Genomic DNA, 26620 nt, shown 5'->3' with positions numbered 1-26620 from the left:
AGAGCCCAGACAGTGCAGAGAACCAGAAATAACAAAATGCAGGCAAGTTTTGTGTCGCAGACATCTTTCATGAAAAATCCTTTCTTAGGATTTTTCCTTGTGAGAAGCTGCAGTTTCAGTAACTAAAGTAAACAATGGTTATCTGCTGCTGTGGAATGCAACAGGTAGACCTGGTCTCCTGTGGGTGTTTGGATTTCTTGACCACTCATGGCAGAGCTGGCTCTTGCTCTGTCTGAGACACAGATCTTTGTTATTCATTCTTGTCTATTCTTAGCTTAGCTAGCTTCTCAAGAAACTTTTTCCTTTCTATTGCCTTTTAGTATAGTTGTAATGTAACATATATCATAAAAGAATAAATCAAGCCTTCTGATCATAGAGTCAACATTCTCATCTCTTCTTCATCCTGAAAACCCTTGTGACCACAGTCACAGTTTTGCACCTGGGGCTGCCTTTTGCCTATAAAGCCAAGTGAAAAAAAGGTGATTTTTCAAGCAAGGACTCAGCACGGCAGGACTGTGTCCCCATCCCCAGGCTGGGAGCTCAGGTGGCCATGACAAATGACAGGTGCCAGCCTGGAGCCCCATGCACAGCCCTGAGGTTGGGGCACAAGTGGCAGGGATGCTCTGGGAAGGACCCAGCAAACACCTTGGGCACGAGAGGCAGCAGCCCTGGGTGGCTCAGAGGGCACAAGCAGAGGAACAAGCCAGACACAGGGATCTCTGCAAGGAGGAAGAGGAAGGAATTCACTCTGGGTGTGATTCTGCAAGAGGCAAGATGTGAACTCATCCTGCTGCTGGGAAGGGGCTCCAGAGCAGCAGCACGGGCAGGAAAGGGTCAGGATGAGTCAGGGCTCAGCACATGTGTCTGGTGGTGCCCAAATTCCAGGGTCAGGCCAAGCCTGCATCATGCAGGAGGTGGAAATAAATTGGTTTTTGAGAGATGGGTCCCAGCAGAGGATGTGCTGTCTCCAAGGATTGAACGTTGGCTGCCCTCCACAGCTCAGGGGCACCCTGAGGAGTTTCCCATCTGCACAGTTCCCCATCCCAGGGCTTCTGAGGGAAGGGAGAGGCCCTTGGGCTTAGAGCACATGGTTTTACAGAGAAACAGAGCAAGCAGGGCAGAGGAAACACAACTTCCACTCGCTGTGTCACTCTAGGAACAGATTTCCCTCTCCTCCCCAGGTGATTACCCAGCAGCTCCTCATTGCTGCAGGATTTTTCTCCCTTTTTTTTTTTTTGCTGTTTGAGATCAGAACACCATGTCCTTTCCAGCAGGAAAACAAAGGATGAAATTGTTCAGTGACCCCTGTGGCCCATTCTCAGGCCTCTCTCACCCTCCTTGCACTGCACACCACAATTCTTCCACGCTCTGCCAATTTAACAAATCCCCGCTTGTTTCAAGCAGCATTAATAAAAATATCACATAGCAGCAGAGCTGTGGGGTCCCACACACTCCTGGCAGCCAGGGGTGAAACCCACCCAGGCCATTTCCACAGGCTGACAATGGCAATGAGGTGTCAGAAGCGTGAGGGGACTTTTTTGCAATGTGGGGAGGTGCACAGGACTGAGCTGCTCATGCAATAATCCCTTCCCAGAGCACAGCACTCTCAGATTTTGAATCCCTGTCAAAAATGACGTCAGGTTAAACTCCAGGAGAAGAACAGGAGCCTGCTGGTGTGGGAACACAGGGCTGGGCAGAGATTCCCAAGGATTTCCCAGGCAGCCCTTCCCAAGCTGCTGCAGAGCAGCATTGCAGCACCATCTGCTGCCTGCTGCTCCCCAGCTCCTCAGAGGCAGCTGAGAAATCCCTCACCCACCCCTCAGGGTGACAAATCCTGCAGTCACCGAGGAGAACGTGGATCTGTCTTCTCTTCTGGGGGGAAATCAGGGCTCAGGCTCCTCAGAGCTCCCTCAGCTGAGGCACAGCCTCAGATCCTGTGGTCAATACTGCAGGTGAGTGTGGGCAGCAGAAGCACCAATTTACAGAGTTTAATTGCTGCAAATATTTACTCAGGGTTCCAGCAAATTAACACCCTGCTGGCACTTCTCTCTGCAGCAGCCTCCCTGTGAGGGCACAGCACACCTGACTGCATGTGTGGCTGGGCATTTCTCAAGCTGATCCCAGCTCCTCCTGACACATCTGAAGGGTCCACAGGAGATTCCAGCTCCCCTTTCTCCATCTAAAAGGTTCACAGCAGTTCCCAGCTCCTCCTGACACATCTGAAGGGTTCACAGGAGATCCCAGCTCCTCCTGAGCCATCTGAAAGGTTCACAGTAGCTCCCAGCTCCTTCTTGCCCACCTAAAAGGCTCACAGCAGTTCCCAGCTCCTCTTTTTCCATCTAAAAGGCTGACAGGAGATCCCAGCTCCCCTTTCTCCACCTAAAAGTTTCACAGCAGATCCCAGCTCCTCCTGGCCCACCTAAAAGCCTCACAGCAGTTCCCAGCTCCTTCTTGCCCACCTAAAAGGCTCACAGCAATTCCCAGCTCCTCTTTCTCCATCCAAAAGGTCCACAGGAGATCCCAGCTCCTCTTTCTCCATCCAAAAGGTTCACAGAAGATTCCAGCTCCTCTTTCTCCATCCGAAAGGTTCACAGAAGATTCCAGCTCCTCTTTCTCCATCTAAAAGGCTCACAGGAGACCCCAGCTCCTCCTGGCCCACCTCAGAGCCCAAACACCCATCCCAGCCTGCAGGAAGGTGGTGCTGCACGGGAGTAAGGCCCAGCAAGGGCACAGCAGGCTGAGAACAGCATGTAAAGGCAGGGTTTGTATTTGAGCTGGCAGGAGTGTGACCTTGCCCTTTTCTTCACTGGGATTTACAGGACTAAGTCCAAAGAAATGAATCAAAGGTGCACATGGAGCAGGTCCCTTCCTCTGGGCCCTGCTCCACAGGGCAGCTCAGGCCCAAGAGCAGAAGGAAGAAGCAGCACGTGTGGAGGATGAGGGCACAGGATGCCTTGGCTGTGGTAAGGCACATGCCAGAAAAAAGAGGGAACAGGAAAAGAAGAACCAGGGGAATCCCAGTATTTCACCTCAACCTCAAATCCGAGAATGCCACATTCAAAAATGCTGCAGCATTTCCTGGCTGATACAGGAGATGGTTCACTGTCCCAAATCCTGGCCCATGCCCCCTCCCCAGCCTTGGGACCATGACCATGAGCATCTGCCTCATCATTCTGGCATTTCTGACAGCTTCACACACCAGGTTTCTGCAGACAGCTCAGGAATTGTGTGCACCAGCCAATATTCTGCAAACATCTCGTGCCAGATTGGGCTGGCAGAGAATGGACACAGCCCAAGCCACCCAGGCAAGGCAGGGCAGCCCTGCAGAGCTCTCCTGTCCCCTCCACAGGCAGTTGCCATCCCCCTGTGTGCTCAGCCTGCTGCAGATGTGTACAGAGCAGATTTGGGTGTTTGTTCTCCAAAGCTGCCTTGTTAATGCTGGAGGAATATTGACACAACGCTCCCTTCGAAGCAAGTGGAAATTGAAGCTCGTTGTTGAACCTGGGTTTTTTTTCTTTAATCTCAGCTTTTAGAACAAGACATTTAACAACATAACTTTTCATTTTTATGTCACATGTCACAAGTTCAGCTGGGCTCCTGCTTTAGCTACAGCTGAATGTTGTCTGCTTCCCCAGAAGTCCTCAGAGTGAAGATTTATGGAGAAGCAGACACTTAAACACACACAAAACCAGAAAATGCAAGTGGGTTTTACTAATGAGGCAGGCACTTCGCTGCATGCACCTCTCCCCACCAGAAACAAGTCCCACTTTAGCAGACACCAACAGCATCTTTTGTCTTTGTCTAATTTGGGAGCTGTGCTGCACAGAAGTGGGAAGGCAGTTAATGTATGCAAAGTTTGCTCGAGCAGAAAATGCTTGATCTGGTCAGGGACTGGAAGAACAGAAGCTTTGCATTCCAAACAAAGGATTCCCCCAGGAATGGGAGGTACTTGAAGATGTCCACTTCTGCATCTGGAATTAAAAGCTGAGATTTCTCACAGAGAAATGCAAATCAATTAAGTGAACCAAGAAATGTTTGGGGAGGAGAAGGAAAATACTTGGCAGGCAAATACTAAAACATCGAGTAGCTCTGTGGGAGTCATGTCCCAGGGACTGGACCAAAACCATAATTAGTCTGTTGTGGAGATAAACACCAAGCTTGTGTTCTGTTTTCTCATCCCAAACACCTCCTGGGCACTTGCTGCCTCGCATCCTTCCTCCAGCAGCAGAGCTCTAAGTGTGTGAAACACCTGGGGGAGGAAGGGTTTTAGCAAAGTGTGAAGTGTTCCTTCCAAAGTGCACAGGCAATAAACAACATTTCCTCTGGCTTTGCACTGCTCCCAGCCACACTGGGGGCACTGGTGGCATTCCCAGCTGCTGGCACCTGCCTGGGAGCTGGATGGCAGCTCTGGATCCACAGTGCCTTGTCTCTCACACCTGGCAGCAGCCAGAGCTGCCCAAGTGTCCCCACAGAGGTAAAAAGGCCACCAGTCCCACCAGGCTGGCAAGGAAATGAGGGGCTTCAAATGTAGATCACATCTGAGTCATGCTGCTGAACCTGCAGGCAAATCAAAGAGGGAGAATTAGTGCTGGCTGAAAGTAGCTCCCTTTGCTCTAGGTCTTCCTCTCCTCCAACTCTGGAGCCTTTTGCAAGATGCTCTGCAATAGCTTTTTCTTCCTCCTTTAAACAAATTTGCCTCACCCCTGAGTTTAGTCTTAAAAGCTGTTTCTGTTGCCTCAGAAGGAGCTGCTCCCTCAGCTGCTGCTGCACTCAGCTGTGTCCTTTAGCTCTAAACACACCAACCCTGAAGGAGGTATTGAATGTTATATTCAGGAGCTTTTAATTGATCCTAAACCCCTCCAGTTTTGTTCAGCTGAACCACAACAAATCCATCAAGGCTTTCTCCATTCCCAGCACCTTGCCCAATTAGCATTGCCCACAGACAGCTGATTTCCTCCCCACTGCTCCAGACCACATTTCCTTCCAGCTCTTCCTCATTCTCCAGCCCAGTGACATTTCAAAGCAGGTTGTTTTCTCCTGCCACCCAGCTCATTGCTCTTCAGGCCTCTTTGACAGGGAGCACATGGAAGAGAACTGAGCTGTTGGGAGCCTGGGGATTTATTGGTCTCTTCCTCCCTGCTTTTTAAAAGCAGGAGACAGGCACAGTATGTTTTAAGCTCTCTATACCTGGGAGCACATTTCTCATTTCCAAGTCTGGCTGGTACAAATAAAATTTAACACAGATCCTCCTACTGTGTACAGACATCTCTGCTTCATTTACCAAGGCTTACAGCTTTGCACTCCAGCTTAGATCAGAAGTGAGAAAAAACAGGCAGCCTCGAGTTATAAACATTCCCAAATGATGTGCCAGCACCAGGGGCTCCAAAATACTGCAAAATCCTTGTCAGCTCTGAGGCTGGGACAGAGCAGGACAAACCAGGTCCCTACAGGCAGCCACCCTCTCTGAACTCTCAACTTTTAGGCAACATTTCGGAATTTATTTATGAATCTGATTACCTTTATAATCTGTTTTCTGGTTCCTGTGCCCACACTGTTGGCAGCCAGGGAATTGGCTTGAGAAGATGACTTTTCCACTGGCACCATGTGCTGAATTTTGTTGGTGCAGGGCCAGCTGCTTGCAGTGTTTAACAAGTAAGCAGGGAAAGGTCTTTGCAGATTTCCATCCACTGCATCTCCAGTTTCGAAGGTTTCCATCCATGATGGGGCCTTTAAAAGAACAGAGCACATGGAAATTTAATGCCCTCTCTGTATCAACACTCATCAAGCCAAAAAGAACATCAGATGAGTAGTCAGAAAATAAAGACCATCTTTCCTCATCATTTTTCAAGCCTCCCTTCTGTCTCTAAAAAACCATTGACTCAGAGCCATTTTTGCTACATGAGGAAAAACCTGCAGACAAAGCCAGCCCTATTCCTGCCCTGCTGCAGGAAGAAGCCAAAGAGTTTATTTAAATAACAAGCAACTTATGACAAAAATCTGGGTCTAGTTCCTCATTGCTCTCAAAAAAAAAAAAGAAACACACCAAGGCTTTTATGACTTTCAGCAACCACAAAGCACATTAATGAGAATGTGAAGCAAACTGTAAGAAACCACATTTGAATGTGTTAGTCACAACAATTTCATTTGCTCCAAGACCTTAAACCCTGACTGTGATTTCATAATCATAAAATGAGATGATTATTTTTTGCTGATGGTCCTGGTATTCAGTGCAGGAAAAAAAGGCCTTAAGATTTTGTTTTGACATGAATTTTCCTCTAGAAGTGCTCATGCTTCTAATATTTTATCATCAAGGGTAGTGAAGGCTTGGACTGGAATAGAGCAGCTCCCTCTGGCACACCCACACTGTTCCATTTTGGGGTTCATGCTGGAGAAAGGGGCAGGGATTTGGGGTTCTTACACTTCCTAAGGAGCGATCCAAGGAGCCCAGGACTTCATTCCAGTGACTGTAAAGCCCAGCCTGTTTTTCCTCCAGCTTCAGAGCATGAATTTCAGATTTCAGTTCTTTCAGCCGATCTTCGAATTTCCTGCTGTTTTCTAAGTAGTCCAGCCTGAGTCCACACGTTGGAGGCAAAAGGTTTAGGGTGGCACAATTTAACTCAAGAACAGGTGTTTGTGGAAGGAGGAGTGCTGGTTTTTGTTTTCTTTTATGTTTTATAAGTAAAATGAACTCTGGCAATGCCAGCCTGGCTCCCCTGACCCGGTGACAAGTTCATTTCTTTTCTTTTTGCTTCCTAACTTTGCACCAAGCATTTCCTTCCAGCTTTAGGGATGGCTGATGGATCAGCCCCCAGCAATTCCACACTTTAGCACTAGAGGGAAACTTCTGTCCTCTCACATGCTGTTAGCTCAGCAAGGTGCTTTGTCCCTCCCCAAGACAGAAGGTTCTGGATTTATCATAGCTTGATGCCACCCAAAAACCCTTCCCCTGTGTGAAAAGCCAGTGTGACACAGACATCACCCACAGCAGCTCAGTAAAAGGCTCCCAGCCACATGCACATCCCAAATTAGTTAAAAATTAACTGATCCCCAAAGATTTCATTGCCTTTCTCATCCATTTGCACCACAGGCATGCTGATACCTCTCTCTCTCTATCTCAAAGGAGAGTCTCTTGAGGTCAATGTCCTTCAAATCCAGCTTGATGGATCCTTTGTCAAAGTTGGCATCTCTGCTGTCACCTGGGGAGTACTGGGGGTACTTGGCCATGTGCTGGAAGAGGCAACACAAGCACTGTCAGTCAGATCTGGTGGATTTGGGATTTCTCTCCTCTGTTCTGCAAGAGTGCCATGTTGAGCTATTTTCTGAGACACACAGCTGCTCCTGCAGCCCTTCCCTTGCACCCAGCTGAAGTCCACAACCCACAGGGATTTATCCTGGCTGCAGTGCTCCTATTAGAGCAGAGAATGAAAACCCAGCCTCAGCAGGGCTGGGGCAGAACAGGGAGTTGGGGCACAGACCTTCAGCAGTGCCTTCTTGCTGGGGACAACTTCACCTGCTTTGCCTAAAGACAGATGGACGTGCCAGGATGACACAGCTGGCTCAGCACAACCACGTCCACAAGAACTGCCTGGCTGCAATGGCACCATGACTTAGACATGAAGGCAAGGCAGCAGAGGCTAAGTGCATCACCAGTTCTGGTTTTAACTCTTGCCTTGCCTTTCTTACCACCCTGAACAAACCCAGCTTCCACACTCTGCTTTTTCCACACCAGTTTTTCCCCCAGCTGGAGGCAGCCATGCCACTATTCAGCCTGATGGGGGCTAGAAAAATGCCATCAACACCTGACTATCTCTGAGGATGAAGTGGTGCCCTGTGGAGCAGAACTTACAGGATAATTAAGCCTGGTTATGTCGAAGAGCTTCTGCTTGGCTTTGCGTTCGGCCTCGCGGGCTTCGTGCAGGTCTTGCTTCAGGTGCTCTGCTTCCTTGGCTCTGCAAGAGAAACATCCTGAGGGCAAAGGCTGATGGTTTCCAACCAACACAGGGATTTCAGGGCTCACCACCTTCCAGAGAAGTCCATTACTGTGTTATCTTTACACCAAGGCACTCGTGGGAGGATGCTCCTGACTGGGCACAGCAGCACAGAGACACTGCTGCACAGAGTGGCTGAATTTTCCTACTCCTAATTTCCATGGGCTCAGTTACAACCTGCTGATACAGATTCTCTCCAGGCCATCAGATCCTCCCTGAGGTGGGGAGAGGTTGCTCTTTATTTTGGCAAGTTTCCTGAAACAAGTAGCAGGATTTCTTAATGACAGGGTTAAAAATCCTCTGTCAACACTGGCCTGCTCTGCATGCTCAGGGAACATGCAAACACTCAGAGTTGTTTATATTCCACATGAGTTTACCTGGCTTTACACTTCTTAAAGATCTGAAAGGGAAACAAGAGACCATTCACTTGGTACTAATGAATGAAAACAGCCTCATATCTCACAGGGTACAAAGAGTAAATTTAGATAGGTAGCCAGTCCTCATTTGATAACACTAAACAGAAGACATTTCAGCATTCTGGATCTTTCTTGCTAAACATTCTCTTTCTTGCCAAACAAGCTTTGCATCTGATCCTCTGTAAACTTGACCTGCAATACAACAACAGCATCCAGGTGGAACAAACAAGGCACAAGGAGCCTTAGTCTCTCTGAAGTGTCACTTCAGCACTAATTCCCCCTTCCAGGGCTGGGCTCTGGGGACAGCAGCCCTCCCTACAGCCCAGCTGGGATCACAGAGAGCCGGGGAAGCAAACCCCACCTCCTGTCTGACTCCTTCACCAGCTTCACGGCGATCAGCTCCGCCTCCCGCATCTTCTGCTCCATCAGCCGCTTCTCCTCCTTGCTCTTCAGAGCTGTGATCTCCAGCCTCTGGCGTTCCTGCTCGGCCTCTGCAGCATTCTGGGCCAGCAGCTTGGCCTCTTCTTCTGCAATCTGGGCTTTCTCAGCCAGCAGCTCTGCTGCTTCCTGGGATCGGAGCTGAGGAGAAAGAATTTTCCTTAGTTCCTTGTCTAGAACCTCCAAAATCACCCCTGCAGGCAGAAGACATAATTTACCAAGTGATAAAATATTATTTCTTAAATAACAACCAGACAATTTAAGGGCCTAATGTTCCTCTCCTCTGCTCCAGAATTTCCTGTGTTTCACCTCTACAAAGCAAGGAGAAAAATCTTAGAGCTGGACAAAGCTGAAGCCAGCCCCTTCAACTGCCTCTCTCTCCCAATTTCAGCTCCAAAATTGTTTCTTTTCCCCTGCTCTTAGGCTGAAGAGAGCACTGTGAGCCAAACACAGGGAGGGAATGGCTCACAGATTATGGCAGATCAGGGTTTTCCCAGGGATTCCTGCATGCCCTTTCCACCAGTGATCAGAAACTCCCCAGCCTTGTCTGAGCTCCTGAGTCAAAAAAAACCCTGCTTCCAAACCAAGAAAGCCCATCAAGCACAAGAATATTCACCAGGGCCTCATTGGCCTGCCTGGCTTCATCTTCCAGCTGGAAAAGGCGCCTCTCCAGCTCTTCTTTGGCTCTCTCAGCTTCTTCTCTGAGCTGCTTCTCCCTGGCCAGCCTCTGGTTCTCCATCTGGAAGAAGGATGAGCAATAATTGGTGGGATGTTGTGTTTTCAGGGACCCCCAAGGAAAGGAGGAATGATGAATCTGACTCCACGTTCTCAGAAGGCTAATTTATTGTTTTATGATAATATATGATATTAAAGAATACTAAACTAAACTATACTAAAGAATACAGAAAAGATATTTATAGAAGGTTAATAAGATACTAATGAAAATTTGTGATTCCTTCCTGAGTCCAGACACAGCTTGACAGTGATTGGTGATTAAGTTAAAACAATTCACATGAAACCAATGAAACAATCACCTGTTGGTAAAACATTTATTTTTCAAAATAATAATAATAATAATAATAATAATAATAATAATAATAATAATAATAATAATTATTATTATTATTATTATTATTATTATTATTATTATTATTATTATTATTATTTGCTATAGTATATTAAAGAATACTAAACTAAAATATACTAAAGAATACAGAAAGGATACAGACAAGTTTTTCATTAGTATCTTTTTATCTTTTAGCCTTTTAGAAGGCTAAAAGATAGATAAAAAGATACTAATGAAAAACTTGTGACTCTTTCCAGAGTCCCAACACAGCTTGACAGTGATTGGTCATTAAGTTAAAACAATTCACATGAAACCAATGAAACAACCACCTGTTGGTAAACAATTTATTATCTATTGTTTTTATTATTATTAATTATATTATTTATTATTATAGTTATTTGTTTTATATCATTATTTATTATTAATTATATTATTTATAATATATTATCATTTATGATTAGGATTAATTTATTATTTTATTATACTATATTATATTAAAGAATACTAAACTAAACTATAAAGAATAGAAAAAGGATACTGACAGAGGGCTTAAAGATATCAATGAAAAACTCATGACTCCTTCCAGAGTCCTGACACAGCTTGACTGTGATTGGTCATTACATTAAAACAATTAACATGAAACCAATGAAACAACCACTTGTTGGATAAACAATCTCCAAACACATTCCAAAACAGCAAAACACAGGAGAAACAAATGAGATAATTATTGTTTCCCTTTTTCTCTGAAGCTTCTCAGCTTCCCAGGAGAAAATCCTGGTGAAGGGATTTTTCAGAAAATGTGAGAAATCCCAGTGAGAGTGGGATTGCAGCAGAACCTCACCTGGGCCTGAGTGAAATGCATCAAATGGAGACGGGGCTGCTCTCCAGCTCACCAGAGATGCTGGAGCTGCCTGAACTTTGCAGCACTAAAGTCCTCAGGCAGGCACTCCTGGTTATTTCAGGCTGCTGGGAGAGCCCTTGGATTGATCTGGTTTGATCTTTGGGATCACCCCTCTCCACACAAACACCTCTGACCTCCTCAGATGCCAGAGCTGTTCCCACGTTCAATCCTGCTGCACTTCCTCACCTCCCACACACACACTGATGGAATCCAGAGCTGCAATAATAATCACTGTCTTCAACAACACAGAAGCAGGAAAATTCTACCTTTTTTCTAGCTTTTTCTTCCCTGGCTTGTGCTTTCATTTGCTGGATCTCTATGGAGTCCACTTTTCTCCTCCTCATAAATAGGTCATGGTTTCCAATGCACAACTGGAAAATCTGGATGGGAAAGGCAAAGCAAATGGGGGTTTGATGGATTTGTGCCCCTGCCAGAGGGACAAAAGGGCCACTCTGGCCTCACAGGACAATTCTGACTTCAGCACAAGTGCTGGCAGCTCCAAGAAAAATCAGCAGCCAGGGCAGGCTCACAGCCAGGCACACAACAGCTCAGGTAAATTTGTAACAGGATGGAGATTCCTCCTGTCCTTCATCCCCCTCTGATCCCATTTCCCTGAATTACACAGGCTGAGATCCCAAGATCACAATTTTGTTTCCAAACAATATTTCTCAGTCAGTATCACCAGGCTCAGCTTTAAAGCAGCAAAACAGTTCACTCACCAGTTTGTTCACTTTGAGCTGAGAGGAGAAGAACTTGAAAACTTCTGCTTTTTTGTCAAGGGGTTTAATAGTTAACTAGAAAATGAAAAACAAAGAAGAAAGGAAGCACAGTGAGGAGGAAAGCAAGTTTGAACTATTAAAACCAATGCAGACTTGAGCTCATTTCCACTTCTCTCTGGGGAGGCAGTGATTTATGCCACAAATAGGGGCAGAGTGATGTAAAACTGGTTCTGTCCATAGAATCAAGCTGTGTTGGAGGATGAATCCCCAGGCCCAGCTCAGTGCCAGTGTGGATGGGGATTTTCCTGATGCCACCTGTGCACTGTGCCCAGAGCTCTGGAACAAGCCCTGGCCATCAGGAGAACAGCAGCAATCCCTAGAAGCAGGCACGGCCTTGAAGCCAGGGAAATGCCAAACACCTCTCAGAGCAGCAACGATTGAAGGGATAAACAAATGTGTCAAGGGCCTAAGGGCTTGTTCTTCAGAGCAGCAGGGCAAAGTCCTGGAGACTTCCTCACTTTCTCAGTCCCAAGCTGTTCCCAGAGGCCAGGCAGGGTTTTCCTGCTGCCAGCTCAGTGCTTCACTCCATTCCTTGTGCTCTGTCTCACTGCAGAACAAAATCTGACCCTTTTTTTAATTTTTTTTAGGGCCCTGTATTCTGTTCCTCACAAGTTCCCTGGCATTTAATTTAACTCATTTGCAAGGTAATTCCTGTATAATTCCAGGGCATCTGAGTCACCAGGATCATGTCCTGGAGCTCCTTTCACCCTCTAGGTAATGACTGGCAGCCTGTTGAGGAGCAAGGCTGTGATGTGTCCCTGAATAAAGTGAACCTTAAACACAAAATTTCCCCCCAAAAAGGGAGTTAAAGCAGTTTATTCACACATCTCAGGGGCAGTTTGATGATATCAGAGACCCAAACTGTTTTGGAGGCAGCAAACCTGCAGTCCCCTTGTGATTTAATGGATATGAATCTAAAATCTCATCTCAATTTGAGATCTCAGTTTCTGTGGGCTGTTTTCCAAAAGCCCCACAGAAAACAGAACAGGCTGTGCTGTCCTTTGGCTGACAAATTCCAGGTATTCCAGTAGCACTGTAGTTTCCCTGGGTTTGTTTTTTCTGATTATACCCTTCCACCCAGCCAATGATTTGGACTGAGAATAAATTTTCCCCACTCCTTCCCTTTCTAGAAGCAAAAGCTGAGCTTCACAGTGAAACTGCAGTGCTGGGGAGTGCAATCATGTCCCAGCAAACTGGCAGAAGTGAGGCAGAAAACCATTAATACCTCCCTGCATGTCTCCTCTTGCCACTGGGCTCCAAGGCCCAGCTGCAAGGACTTCTGTGTGTGCAAACAGCATTTAGGTTTTTATGGATCATGGGATTCCTGCTGGGATAACTGAGGAAGGCAGGCACGGTGGCATTCATAATATCTGTCTTTTTCAGAGATCAACACATTTGTTTTGCAAAGGCCAAGCAGCAGGGAAGGAGCCAGAACAGAGTCAGAGCAGCCTCAGGGAGCTGAGGTTTAGAGCTCATCTGCAAGGCAGGGCTGTTATTTTTAGTTTTGTAACAAAGCTCCCCAGGATTTTCCCCTTCTCCCCCAAAATTATTTCAACAGAGGAAGCTTTCAGCCTGTTCCAAGAATCCCAGTCCACACCCATGCCCATGGAAAAAGAATAATACATCAAAGCCATCATACCTCTTTCTCACTACAGGAAATGTTTCTGATAGAGCTCCACTCAAAGGATTTATTGGGGGAGAACCTGTTATTAATGCTGTAGATATGAATACCTTTGGCATCAACTCCAAGCAGGAGATCTGTGTGGTTTTTATTTTGCTAAAAAACAAGAGAGATGAGTAAATGGCATTTTTGGTGACATTAAACAACCACAGACAAGAATCACCTCTTTTAATATATTGATATTTGCTTGTATTTAGGCAATTGGTATTTATATAAAATATTATGAGTGCTGTCACTGGTAATAATAAATTCAGTCCTCTAGGCTGCTTATAGCAGCTCAAACTATTTCTCCTTCCTATTCCATACCTGGAGTTACTCAAAACTTTTGTCAGGTTGTAAAATATTAATCTTAACTGTTTTATTCACCTGCTTATTTAGCAGGCAAGAAAACCAAGTTAGAACAAAACCAGAAGTCAGGAGTCCCAGTTCCAAACTCCCTGGAGGACTTGAAAAGGACAGCACCATTATCTGCAGCAAGTCAAAACTGCTAAAATAAGGCACTTACAGCAATTGGGAAATAATTGACACCATACATTTCCAAGTCTTGGGCAATTTTCAGATAGTTCATCTCAGCTTCATCCCTGGAGAATAAAGCCATGATTATGAAATGCCTTTCCAGCCTTTCTCTCCTGGCTGACTCTCCATTTCCCACTTAGAAAAGAACAGGCAATCTGACCCTTTGTACAAACTTAGTTTTGCCATCTTGCTCTCAGTAATAGGAAAAAAAAGATAATAAAAACAGCATCTGGACAGAATAAAGAATAAAATAAAGAATAATAAAGAATAACAGATGCATCTGTTTCAAAAGATGACTCATGGATAGTGTAATCTTCATTAAAATTCATTAAAAGTCTTATCCTTGTGTTAGCTTTGCCACTCCATGTCTTGGAAAACCATCCTTCCATTGTTTTCCATGAATGTATTTCTTTCAGGAAATAGAGTTCATTGAGAAATGAGTATTGGACAGAGCTTTTGTCCAAGGCCAAAGAAGAGTGAGAATCTCTCTGCCCACTTTTCTTCTCCCTTCCAAGTAAATCAGTAAATCTTGAGGAACAGTCAATAAAAATAATGCTAAGAAGCCTCCAGAACAGAAAGAAACAGAACCCAAATATTAGAAAAAGCTGCCTCTGGGTGCTAACAGTTCTTATTTATTGCTTAATTGGACTTCCAGACAGGCTGAATTACACTGAGAACAACAAATCCCATAAATAAAGAAATTTTCCAAGAAATGCAAAGGTTTCCCACCTGGCAATGCCCCTGTGCTCAGCATACCAGGCAGTGATCTTCTCTTCCCACATCTCTGCTGTCAGCTGGTACTGCCTGAGCACCTGCAGGACAAGGAGGGAGGTTGGATCCCCAGGAAAATCCAAATTCAACTTCTGCCTCTCCCAAGCAAAGTGAATGCAGAGGTGCAGCTCACAGCCTGGGCATTTTGCAGAGTTTTTGAATTAGTTTAACATTAATTAATGGTTTAAATGTTTGTAAATTAATCCCCAGCAAGAGCTGCGCTGCAAAAAGGAGACTGAGAAGTTTTGCACTGCAAAAAGGAGATTCAAACATTTTGCACTGCAAAAAGGAGATTCAAACATTTTGCACTGCAAAAAGGAGATTCAAACATTTTGCACTGCAAAAAGGAGATTCAAACATTTTGCACTGCAAAAAGGAGATTCAAACATTTTCCACTGCAAAAAGGAGATTCAAACATTTTGCACTGCAAAAAGGAGATTCAAACATTTTGCACTGCAAAAAGGAGGTTCAAACATTTTGCACTGCAAAAAGGAGGTTCAAACATTTTGCACTGCAAAAAGGAGGTTCAAACATTTTGCACTGCAAAAAGGAGATTCAAACATTTTGCACTGCAAAAAGGAGGTTCAAACATTTTGCACTGCAAAAAGGAGATTCAAACATTTTCCACTGCAAAAAGGAGGTTCAAACATTTTCCACTGCAAAAAGGAGGTTCAAACATTTTCCACTGCAAAAAGGAGATTCAAACATTTTGCACTGCAAAAAGGAGGTTCAAAAAAGGAGATTCAAATATTTGGGTTTGTACAAAATTAAGACTCACCCTTTTGGGCAACAGCTCATCATGGGCTAAAAAACCTGGCTCATGGAAATTTGGGTCGTAGTCACCATACTGTCCCAAAAAAAGAAAAGTTATTTCAGTTTGTTAGAGGCAGAATGCTGAGGGAGTTGTTCCTTGAATAGTTTGAAGTGAAAGCTTAATGCAGATTTTATTTTGGTTCCACTGCACACATCCCCTCAGTCTGAGCAGTCCATGGAAGATCCTTCCAGAAAGATTACACTAAAATGTTAGGACCAAATACATCCCTTAAATTGCAGAAGCATAGGAAAAAATCCTTGTAGTGGCATTTAATGGGTTTTTTTTCTAGCTGTGCTTGTACCTCCCAGGATGACCAACTTTACCAGCAAATTTTACCCCTGCTGTGTTTTACACACCACCATGTAGATGTGTTGGTTAAACCAGAAACAAGTCAATTAAAAAAGAGATTTTCTATGCACAAACCTTGGCCTGAACAGCATAAGAAGCAAGTAAAACTGTAGCTTCAGGTGAGCAATAGATTTCCTCATCCAGGATTTGCTTCTTAACCTAAACCAACAGAAAAAAGGGGGAAGTTCCAAAAGCTCAAAGTCAGGACTTAAGTCAGGCTTGAAACGAAAGCAGACATGCCCAGACTAGAACTTGGCACCAAATATCACTTTTAGCAGTTAATAACAGCAACAAGAAATTGGCATTCAGGAACACAGGAAGCCTTTAGTTAGCAATGCATTTAATGAGACCAAAAATGCCAGTCAGCTCTCTCCACACACTTCCATAAGGAGTCCTAGAAAAGAAAATCCTATAAAACATCAATTTTATTGTCTGCGCTTCATTTCTTTTAACAATCCTTCTTTTTTTCTTTTTCCTGCCTTTGGAAAAGTCAGCTTTGCATCACATCAGCCATCAGATTTTAGGCTGGGAGGGAGCTCTGGAGGTCAGGTCCAAGCAGAGCAGACCCAGGGCTGTGCAGCTGCCATATAAAAACCATAATAAATGTTCTGCAGCTTTCCAGAATGAGAGAATAAAGGAGATTCTCAAAAGAGAAGCTGAATAATAAAGCACTTCATTTATTCATTTCCAATGGTCTAAGCACAATCAGACAATGCTAAAGAGTCTTTCAACATTCTTTTCATTTTAATAACCTGTGGTGCTACCAAGAGCAGAGGTGTTATAGTTTGTAAGGTGGTGTTTGATTTTAAATCAGTTGTGCAATTTCTGTTTGAAAACCCAAAGAGGGAAGGGGAAATTAATCTTCCCAAATCCTCCTCTCAGGTGTATTCAGCTTAGGAACAAGCACAAGGCAACAAAATTTTGCATAGCTCACAGTCTTAAACATTTCCAAATAGAAAAATGACTTGAGCTAGCACAAGTTCTGTTCACAAACACACCTCTGGAGGTGCTGGGAACTGAAATGAGCCACCAAGAAAGTTTTTGCTTTTAAATTTAGTCCCTGGTGAGCACAATCTGTGAAGCTGAGTTACAGTGCAGGGAACATTTTTTCTAAGCTGTTAAAATGGAAAGAATGAAAAGATTTTTCTTCCAATTTGGAAAGCTCCAGCTTTCATTCTCCAGAGTGCAAATCATGCTCCAGAATTTAGAACAATGTGGATAAATCCCCCATAAGTGTCTGGGTTGTTTTGTTTGTTTGTTTGTTTCTGATCAGTTTTTACAAGGACTTTTTGCTGAACTTCATGAAGAAGCAATAAATTACCTCATCTTTAAGCAGACAATATTTAGCTTTAGTCATTGACATTTATTCAGGCATTTCTGCCACATTAATTTGCAAAGGTCTGAAGAGTCAGGAGAGCTGAAATCTTCAGGCATCCAGATGTCTGAACATGTTTTTCCTATTAGCATCCAGGTGTGAGCTGAAGTTCTTACAGTCAGGAAACTTTGCAAGTTCCAATTTGTTTCAGCCTTGTTTTCCTACTTTGGAATGAGAAGAATTTGCTAATTGCATATCTGCTAGTTAAGGCAGGTTCAAGCAGAAAAGAAAGGAAAAAAAAAGTGGAAAAATCAGGATTAAAAGAGTTCTGCTGTCCTCATTCCTTTCCAAAATTAGCTGAAGAAATAAATTGCCAAGTGGTTGAAGGTTCTGGATGAGGTTCTGGTGGGTTTCTGAACCCTCAGAGCTGCAGCATTTCCCCAATATTTCATTAGCACATCCTCCTCAAGGAACAAGGGAATTTACTGGGTTTATTTCCAGCTGCAGACTGAATTTATCCCAGTTACCTGCACAGACTCATCCTGCTGGAATAAAGCAACATTCCATGGGCTGAAACTTCCAGAGGGACTCCAGAGCAACTCAGGAGAGAGGCTGGATGTCCCAGACATGGGAAGTGACCATCCCAAACTCAGCTTTTCCTGCTTGATCCATCTTTATTTTTGATAAAGCTCCAAGAATTTGCTCCTTCATCTGCTTTTTGATGGAGCTCCAATGGTGTTTGCTGCTCTGCTCCTCTCAAACCTTGCCATGGGAACAAACCTGGATTTCAGAATGCCTATCAAATCCCATGATCTTTTATCCCTACAATCCAAAATGAAGTTTTAAGGAGTCCTTGTTTTCCAGAGGTTTTGCTCTCCAGCACAAAATTTCTCTAAAAGCCTCACAGTTCTTCCAGCAGTTCCAGCTTTGCATGGAATTTTAATTTTTTTAACACATATTAAGGAGCAAAACAAGCCTGGAATATCCAGATTTGGAATTATCCCCCAAACTGCTGAGTGTTGTCACAAAAACGTGCAGAAGATGAAGCATTCAGCTTACCTGGACACAAACCCACAGCAGGCAGGAGAAATGTTTGTATTTCATAAAAATAATGCCTACAAAGTTCTTGATACAGCTGAAGCAAGCAAAATCATCCTGAGCTGCCAACAAGATCAAAGACAATGCAAAAGGACTGGGGGAAATACAGAAGGAATTCATGGTTCAAAACTTTTCCTGACCTGAAGGAAGAATAAATGCTGGGTAATTTCCTGTAAGAGTTCCTCTTCTACCTTCTCTGGGTAGAATTTAGCCAAAAAATGAAAGCTAATGGGATCTTCTTTAGGGATTTCTTGATCTAAAACCTGTTGACAGATAAAATCAAATCAAATCAGCAGCAAAAAGGATACACGAGTGTCTCAAGATAATATTCCCAAGGAAAATCAGAAAGCAGCCAATAATCCACTTAAAGCCTCCCCATATTTGAGAGGGAAGGGGAATTCTGAGCTTTAATCTACCAGCAATCAGTGGTGATTAGTGTGGGATGCTGCAGGTCAAATGGGATAGAAGCAATCAGAGCAAATAATCCCATTTTCACCTTTAAAAAAGCCACCATGTCAAATTCTCAGTTGTCATGGAACACATCCCTTTAGCTCTCCCGCTCCAGAAAGTCAATATTGATAGAAGTAAATAATTCATTGCCACCCATTTTGTCTCCTGTACCTTTTTGTCCATCTTTAACCAGGTGCACATTCCTTTAATTGTGTACTGCAAGCCAAAGAACCAGGTCTCCCTTAAACCAAGGGCTCGGCACACCAGGTCAAACAAATCCTTCCCCTTCCACTTCATCTGAGGGAGAGAAAAATCAAGAAAAAAACACGTGTATCCTAAATGAACTTGCTCCATTTGAGCCCTTTCTCCTATGAAATCTTATTTCATCTTTAGGTTTTTAATGAAATATTCTTGCTGCTGTGTTCCACCTCCTCTCCCTCTCCAGACACATCCAGAGAGCAGCTGGAGTCATTTCACCACCCAGCACTGGAGGGAATGAGGATTGTATTATTGATTCCCTGGGATGTGGCAAGGCTTTATTAATAATTTGTCCAGAATTTTCACTCAATGGTTTATACAAATTGGAGAGACTGAGAGAAAGCCAGGGGAAATCAAATCAGGACATGGGGTAGGAATGCTGAACAATGAGAACAGATCCACCTTTCACACCCCTCAGGTATTTCAGTGGCACCAGGCCAAGCCTTTATCCTGCTCTGATTTAAATGAGTCTTCTTCAATATTTTCATTTCAATTTAGCAGCCACAGAGAGCAAACTTTGATTCAAGGTCCCAAATTCACACAAGTCTGATGCCTTGTTCCCTTCACCAAAGAGGCTGCTCATCTGTTCCACCACAGTTCAGAAAGATGATTTCAGCTAATTGCTAAAACTAAAAACTGAATGGCAAAAAAAAAAAAATAAGGGGGGGAACTTTTAGAACTTTTAGGCAGTATTTGAGTGGAAAGCTGGAAATTATCCCAGCAACAGAGCAGTGTCTGGGGAGAAAGGAGAGGTAGCAAAGGAAGGAACACACTATTTGTTAACAAGGACTCTGATCTCTAAATCAGATTTTCCAAATCCCTTATTTTCACAATTCTGCCTGCAAGTACTGCAGAGCAGTAAGTCATGCAAGATTAATCTATGCTGTTTCTGAAGGACCTAATAAATTACATGAAATGGCTCACAGAGCAGTCAGGTCTCACTAAAACTGCCAGTCCCACTGGAACTGAATTTTCTAACTCCCCAAAACACCTGTGTGCCTTGTTTTGCTTTTGCTGGATTAGGAATTAATTAATCAGGGACAGCTCTGTCCCTTCAATAGTGAAGCCAAATTTATTTAGCAATTGATCATTTCTTTTTCCCCAGCCATGATTTCCCTAATTAATTTATCAGCCATAATTAATAGAACTGCCAGCTTTTTCATCAATCCTTTTTTTCTCTTCTGCCCAGAGATCCAAACACCCATTGCAGGTAAAGAACTGGAGTTTATAAATGGAAAATTGGAAGAGAATGTCCCAGCTCAACAAAAGAACCAGTTTCTAAATTATTTTATCAACATCTTAGCACCAGCTCTGACCAAGCTGGAAGTGTCTTAAAGAGCTGTGTCAGTTCCAAAAAACAAAAATTAATTTAATGGAGAAGTAGGAATCCTTGCAAACAATTGGAATGAAGAAAGCAGGTTTAGTATTAATTCAGCTGTGTCAGTCAAATGGATTTCATGCAAACAGCTTTAAATTCTAAACAGAGTTAAGAGAACACACCTGAGAGTAAATAATTCATCATTTGTAAAAATAACACATCAGTTTTAAGACCATGCACGAGCTGATAATCTGAATTTTTTCCAATTTCTTGCTAACACAAAGGGCACTCCCCAGCATTTGCTGACCCTCTCACCTCACAGCTGAACTCCATCTCAGCATCCACTGTTATAATTCTGACTTTAAAAGTCTTTGGTTGTTTCTTCTTCAGGCCTCTGATGGACATATTTTTCAGCTGATGAGGGCAGCCACACCTGAAATTCAACATTGAAGGATGGAAATTCAGCAGCATTTTCTTGGTTAGATTCCAAACTAGGATGAGCCCAAACATGCAGAATAAATTCACCGTTAGAGATGCATTTTTTGTGGCTAACAAGGATGTTGAAAGAAAAACCTCTTAAATTAGTTTGCTCCTTTAAAGGAAGTTGCTCAGAAAAATGTTATTGCTGTCTTTTCTCAGATTTTGGCTACCATAAATAAAATTCTCTTTCTCTGCAGCATCTCCACTGAGTAGAACACCAGAAAATGCAGCTAAACTTTATTCTATCAAATCCAGCACAATCCTTTCCCATCAGTTATGGCTCTTTCAGCAACTAAACTATTGGATTTCTTTATAACATGAGGTTTTAACTCCCTGAAATTATACAAATGCCAAGAATTTATGCAATGAAATTCAGCTGAATTTACCACATTCCCGTGTGCTACTCACTCACAATAATAAAAGGTTTTTAGAACAAGAATTTTCCCAGTGACGTTCTCGTGAAATTAATTTAATTTTGCAGAAACTGACAGAAAATTCCATCAGAAATCTTCTATTCTAAACGTAATCACCTCCATGACACCCAAAAAATTGAGGAGATGCTGCTTCCACAGGCACAAGAGTCTTGTGGAAACCAAATATTGAAAGCTGGAGTTAAATGATGGTGTGAATCTGCTCCAGGCAGTTCTCAGGCATTTCTTTCTGAGCACAGGAAATCAGCCTGTAAAGGTTTTTGCTTCTTTTTACTTTATAAAATTAACAGGTCAAACTTGTATAATGTAGTGAGAATCTGTGAACTGCACAGGGCAAGAGACTGAGGCATTCCTGGTTTCCTGCAATACAAAACTATTACAGTGTGGCAGAATTCCAACCTCCCCTTCAGGAATTCCAAAATAAAGCTCTAGTTGAAACTGAAAATTTCCATTTGCCTGCACCTTCCAGGATTTCATAAAATATTTTGCTCTTTTATTTTTTTTTTTTCTGCTGAGCTCTAAATTGGCTTGCAAATGTATTGATTTTTCCACTTACTTTGTTTGTGCCACCCTCCCACGAATTTTGAGGGGTTAAATAGGAGGTGAAATAGATATGGAAGTTTTTTTTTTTGAGGTGAAACAGATATGGAAGTTTTTCTTTAGAGATTATAGGGAAGCAGAGGCAGGGAATAGATAAAATAGTTACCAAATCATAGGGATAGCAGAGGCAGAGCTGAGAACAAGGGAGGGAGACAACTCAGAGTGGGGAGCTCAGGAGGAAATTCATCTTCTGACACCACTGGGGATTTGGGGAGTCCTCTCCCTCCAGGTGGAGCTTCTGCTGAAGGCTTGTCCGGGTTTGGGTCACCACTTCTGGAGCTGGGAAGACAACTGGAGTCCAAAGGAGAGGTCCAAGGGCTAGCAAATCATCTGTGGGGAGATGAAAGCACAGGTTGGAACAGAGAAAGGATGAGTGGTGAGACGTGGTAATGGGCTGCTCTTCAGGACAAGGAATAATGGCATTAATGAAGTCACAGACTGTGAGATCTCAGCACATCGTTCCCGGTGTCCAGAGATGCCAAGAGAACCCTTGGAAGTCTCGAAAATCCTGGAATGTTGCCAAGAGTGTTTGGTGGCTTGATTTTGATCCATCCACAAAAGTAACAAGAGTCTGAAGACAAGAGAATCACTTTAGAGTACAAGGTGTAAAAGGGACACATTTAGAAAGTGAGATACAAACTTTAAAGTTTTTGGTACAAGGGAGTTATAGAGACAAGATAGAGAGATCAAAGCGTGTCTCGTCCTTCTTCTTTCTTCTTCTTGTCCTCCATCTCCTGTGATGATGTTGGCACTTGGGGATTGGTTTATGGTGAAGGTGCACTTGCTAACATGGGTGAAAAGCATTGAGAAATAAAAGTAAATATTGTGTACGTAGATTTTAGTATAAAAAGACATGACCGCCCCGTGGGTGGTCAGAGAGTGCCTGTGACTGCTTGCAGATCAAACCTCTGTTGGGCAGACAGAAAAATTTTGTAGATAAGAAATAATAAACAACCTGAAGATGGAAAAGCTGAAGAGTCCAGACTCGTCCTTTACATCGCGTGCCACCCAAGAACCGCCCTGCCCGTGTGGGGCAGAGACAGACAGACAGACAGCCGAACCCGACAACAGACTGAGGAGGATTCAAGGATATTATGGTGATGGAGAAGCATTTCTCTTTCTGAACTTGCCCCCAAAACAATGTGACAGCATTGTCCTGGAGGCCCCCAAACCCTCAAAGGACACCCACAAAGCTGGTCCCCCCTGGCAGTGGCCACACCACCCAAAATCAGTGCAATTAAGAACAGCACACCTAGAGCCCAAATCCCACCACCCCCAGGGCACCTTTCCCCTCAGGGATTCTATTTTAGAGTGAAAACCAGATCTTGCCACAGACTTTCCTCTATAATTTAGGCAGCTCAGCTGAGCAGAGCTCAGGTCTTCTCTACTTAGCACAGCAAAGAGTTTTCAATTAAGGAAAAATATTGAAAATCCCCAAAGTGACCACAGCAATGTTGACAGGGAGAGCATCATGTGAGGGCATCCAAACCAGCAGTAAATTACCAGAGACATCTTCTGATCTTTAATCTGCAAAATTAAATTTTAACCTGTTGCATTCCAAAGATCTTTTCCATCAGTTTTTCTTCAAAACTGTAAATTATTGTACCATACAGCATTTATAGCCAGAGAACTACGGACTTCTACACAAAAATGGAAATAGTTTTATTAGTTTCTAGAAGAAACATCAATGGTTGAAAACTAAGGAGAAAAAAGCTTCATAATTCATTTTTAATATGTAACCTGAAACAGCCAGCTGGGTTAAACAGGAACTTGGAGTTAAGGCCAGTACAGAACATTCTCAGAGTTTCATATGGAAAATTCTGAACAGATAAAATTGAACAGCTGGAGAAAAATGTACTCATTTTCTCAAAATATGAGAAGAATACCAGAGCTTTTCATTTGGACTTTGAAGTTATTTCTTTTTTTCTTATATAACCAGGTTGAAACGACAATATAATTTGTTCAACATTTCCAATAGCATTTTTTTTGTTCTTTCCAGAATTTTTATTCCATGGAAAAGTACATTCTGACTCACAGCAAAAAGACATTTTTGAATATCAAATTTTCCCCAGAAAAGTAAACTGCATTTTAATCAATAGCACTGGTAAAGAAATTGGAAAGGGTTTTCACACTGAATAGCTGAAATGAATGTCAGATCCTGACAACAGAAGCAAGAGCACTTAGCAGACAAGATTTTAGAAAAAGAACTTTTTCAAAATAAGAGAAATCTTGCTGAAAAAAGACACGATTAAAAAAAAAAAAAAGAAAAAAAAGACAAGGATTTACAATTTTTTGTGTAAATGTAAAAGCAATTCCTTCTAACAACAGGGAATCAAGTGCTCCCAGGCTCCTGACACCCAGCTCCAGTGATTTATTCCTGCAGGCGCCACGGGGAATCCAGAAGGAGCAAAACGTGATGGATCAGAGCATGAATGCAAAACAGGGCAGGGTGATGAAAGACTCCTGCCCAGCCAGAACCTGGGAACAGGGAGTTCAGGAGCTGGGAACAAGCACAGGGAGATGAGTGATAAAAGCTTGGTGTGGTGAGGGGAACAGCAAGGCAGAGATGGGGAATGAAACGCGAGGAACAAAAAAACAACAAACCCAAGACTCTGTTGGTGCCCAAGATGAAAGGAGGGCATCCAGCAGCTCTGGGTTTGAGTGTTCTCCCTCCTGGAGAATGAGAAAGCAGGAGCAAAGCGTGGGGAAGAGCAGGAAGAACTGGCCAGGTGGCTGTGTCCCAGTGATGCTGCTGTGTCCCAGCACAGCCCTGAAGCTTTGATCCACGCGGGGAGGCACCCACAGAGCGCACGGCACCCAGGGCAGCCAGGGAGGGAAAAGCGAAACCGGCAGCGCCACACGCACTCACCGAGCTCCAGAAATGCACCAGAACTCAGCACCTTGGAGGCAAATAGCTGCGCAAGAGCGAGGGTGCAATTTACGCTCAGTGAATTTTGGGAGCAATTTATGCTCGAGGTGAATGGATGGGGTTGGTAGGGTTCTCCACGGGGTGTAAAAACTTCCCTTCAGGTGGCACCGGCTCTCGGTGACAGTCATGACCATCCATCACCCTCGGGGCAGCCACACTGGGGTGAAAAATCATCTGTTTCCACACACACACACACACACACAAAACCCAGCAGCACTTTTTAAGGTGAGAACTCAGGTGCAGACAGGCAAAGAATTAATGGCAGTCGAGACCCCTCTTACACCTACATAATGAATCACCCTGAAAGGATCAGCAGGGTCCTTACAGGAGCTGGAAACACAAAACCTTTGGGACAGCAGCGAGGATTCAAGAGACAAGGCTTGGGAATGACTTAAGAGCCACCACCAGGAGATGCTTGAAGCACCCCACTGCAAAATCACCTTAGCACAGCCAGCACTGCAGCTTGAAAGAGTGTCAGCGCTGAAATATTTACTGCAACTCCGAGTGGCGAATTCCCCTGACTCATTATGTTCCTCCCGGTTCCTGAATTTCCATACTCCAGCTCGGGAATGAATGCAAACGATGTGAATGCAGACAACACAGGCGAGAGAGCGTCGTGGGCTCCGTGCAGTTGTTGACTCACGCTCCTGCCTCTGCTCCCTGCCCGAGGAACGATTTCAGCAAAGAATTCATTGTTTTAAAAAATGGGTCAGCAAGATAAAGGTTTTTTGGCTTTTTTTTTTTTTTACCCCTCACTCTTAAAAGAAGTTCTCTAAAGTCACCAGTTGGATCAAGACTTACCTCACGGATCCTTTTTTGAATGATGATAAGAAAGGGGGAAAAAAATCCCTTTTAATCCAAAAACTCCGTATTTTCCCCGCAGACATCAATATGCATCCCTCACAAGTTTTGCCACTGAGAATAAAATCCAAGAACAACTTTTCTACTTGATCTCCTTCCCTTTGTTTCCATGAGCTGCAGCATGTTAGCGCCCTCTGAAAAATCAAAGGATTGCTTTCCCAGGTGATAGGAACTCTTTAACCATTTCCTGCCTGCACCACGGCTCCTCCCCACTCCCTGCTCTGTATTTTAAATAACCAGGCACTAAAATAAGAGAAAGCCACGAGCTTTCGCTTGGATAGCTGTAAAAATTGATAATGAACTCGTGAATAATTCCTTGGATGGTATCTGATCAAATTATTTCAACAGCATCTCCTGTTCTGCCCGTATCAGCCACCTTAACAAGGGAGACTGCCTGGAGTTGTGCTGTTAATTAAACATAATTCCCTACCTGTCCTCTTCCTGCCGTGAGAGATGATGGGACACCCACAGCAAAAAGAGAACAAGGCTCTAAACTGGGCAGCAGCCAAAATATCAGCAGAAAGGGGTAAGTGAGCACATTTAAATAAAAAAGGGATGGTCTCAGCCTGAAGTCACAGGGAAAAAACAGGAGCATGTTACCTCAAAGTCCAATAATTTTGCCATTATTCAGTTTCTAAGTGGTTTGGGGTTTTTTTTGCTAACAGAAACTGAAGTATCTTCCAGGTTATGGATATATATCCAGGTTATGGATAGCAAGGACAGGCCAGCTCTTACTCCATATCTACTATAATTATTCTGGATTTATATGGAAAACCTTCAAGATTTGTCTCACGTCCATCGCTTATCAGCAGGGGGGAGAGCACAGCACTTGCTGATGTGCAGAAACCTCAAAGAGGCTTCACGGAGAGTCAGCTCCATCCCCAAAATGTGAAGGATCCCTCAGCACCCACAGCCTGCATTTGTTTGGAAGAGGAGGATCAGGGAAGAACCTTATCCCTCCCCAAAATTACCTGATGGGAGGTTGTGGTGAGGTAGGATCATTTTTTTTCTACTGCAGTGAGAAGACAAGAAAAACAGCTTTAAACTGAGATGGAAGATTCAGATTAGATATTAGGAAAAAGGGTTTTCACTGTTTGGGTGGTCAGGCATGGGAATAGGTTGCCATGGTGGGGTTACCATCCCTGGAAATGTCTGGATTGAA

At 43.7% G+C, this 26620-nt stretch overlaps 1 protein-coding gene across 1 annotated transcript; it reads right to left on the bottom strand.

Moving 5' to 3' along the window:
* Positions 1 to 3511: 3511 nt before the first annotated feature.
* Positions 3512 to 25643, bottom strand: LOC129129184 (merlin-like). The gene is made up of 19 exons (XM_054646944.2): positions 25399 to 25643; positions 21775 to 21998; positions 20473 to 20590; positions 18753 to 18878; positions 18272 to 18394; positions 15794 to 15877; positions 15335 to 15403; positions 14515 to 14597; positions 13775 to 13850; positions 13228 to 13365; positions 11529 to 11603; positions 11076 to 11189; positions 9459 to 9581; positions 8766 to 8983; positions 7847 to 7949; positions 7100 to 7227; positions 6419 to 6569; positions 5518 to 5727; positions 3512 to 4557 (listed from the first exon to the last, which is right to left on the bottom strand). Exons 2-19 carry the CDS (start codon positions 21780 to 21782, stop codon positions 4522 to 4524), a joined length of 1983 nt encoding a protein of 660 aa, XP_054502919.1. The 5' UTR covers positions 21783 to 21998; positions 25399 to 25643; the 3' UTR covers positions 3512 to 4521.
* Between the last annotated feature and the right edge of the window lie 977 nt (positions 25644 to 26620).

The sequence above is a fragment of the Agelaius phoeniceus genome, chromosome 20 (genome assembly GCF_051311805.1).
Source record: "Agelaius phoeniceus isolate bAgePho1 chromosome 20, bAgePho1.hap1, whole genome shotgun sequence".
NCBI classification, from domain to species: domain Eukaryota; kingdom Metazoa; phylum Chordata; class Aves; order Passeriformes; family Icteridae; genus Agelaius; species Agelaius phoeniceus.
Note: the sequence above shows the minus strand (reverse complement) of the source record. Positions and strands in the feature narration are given on the sequence as shown.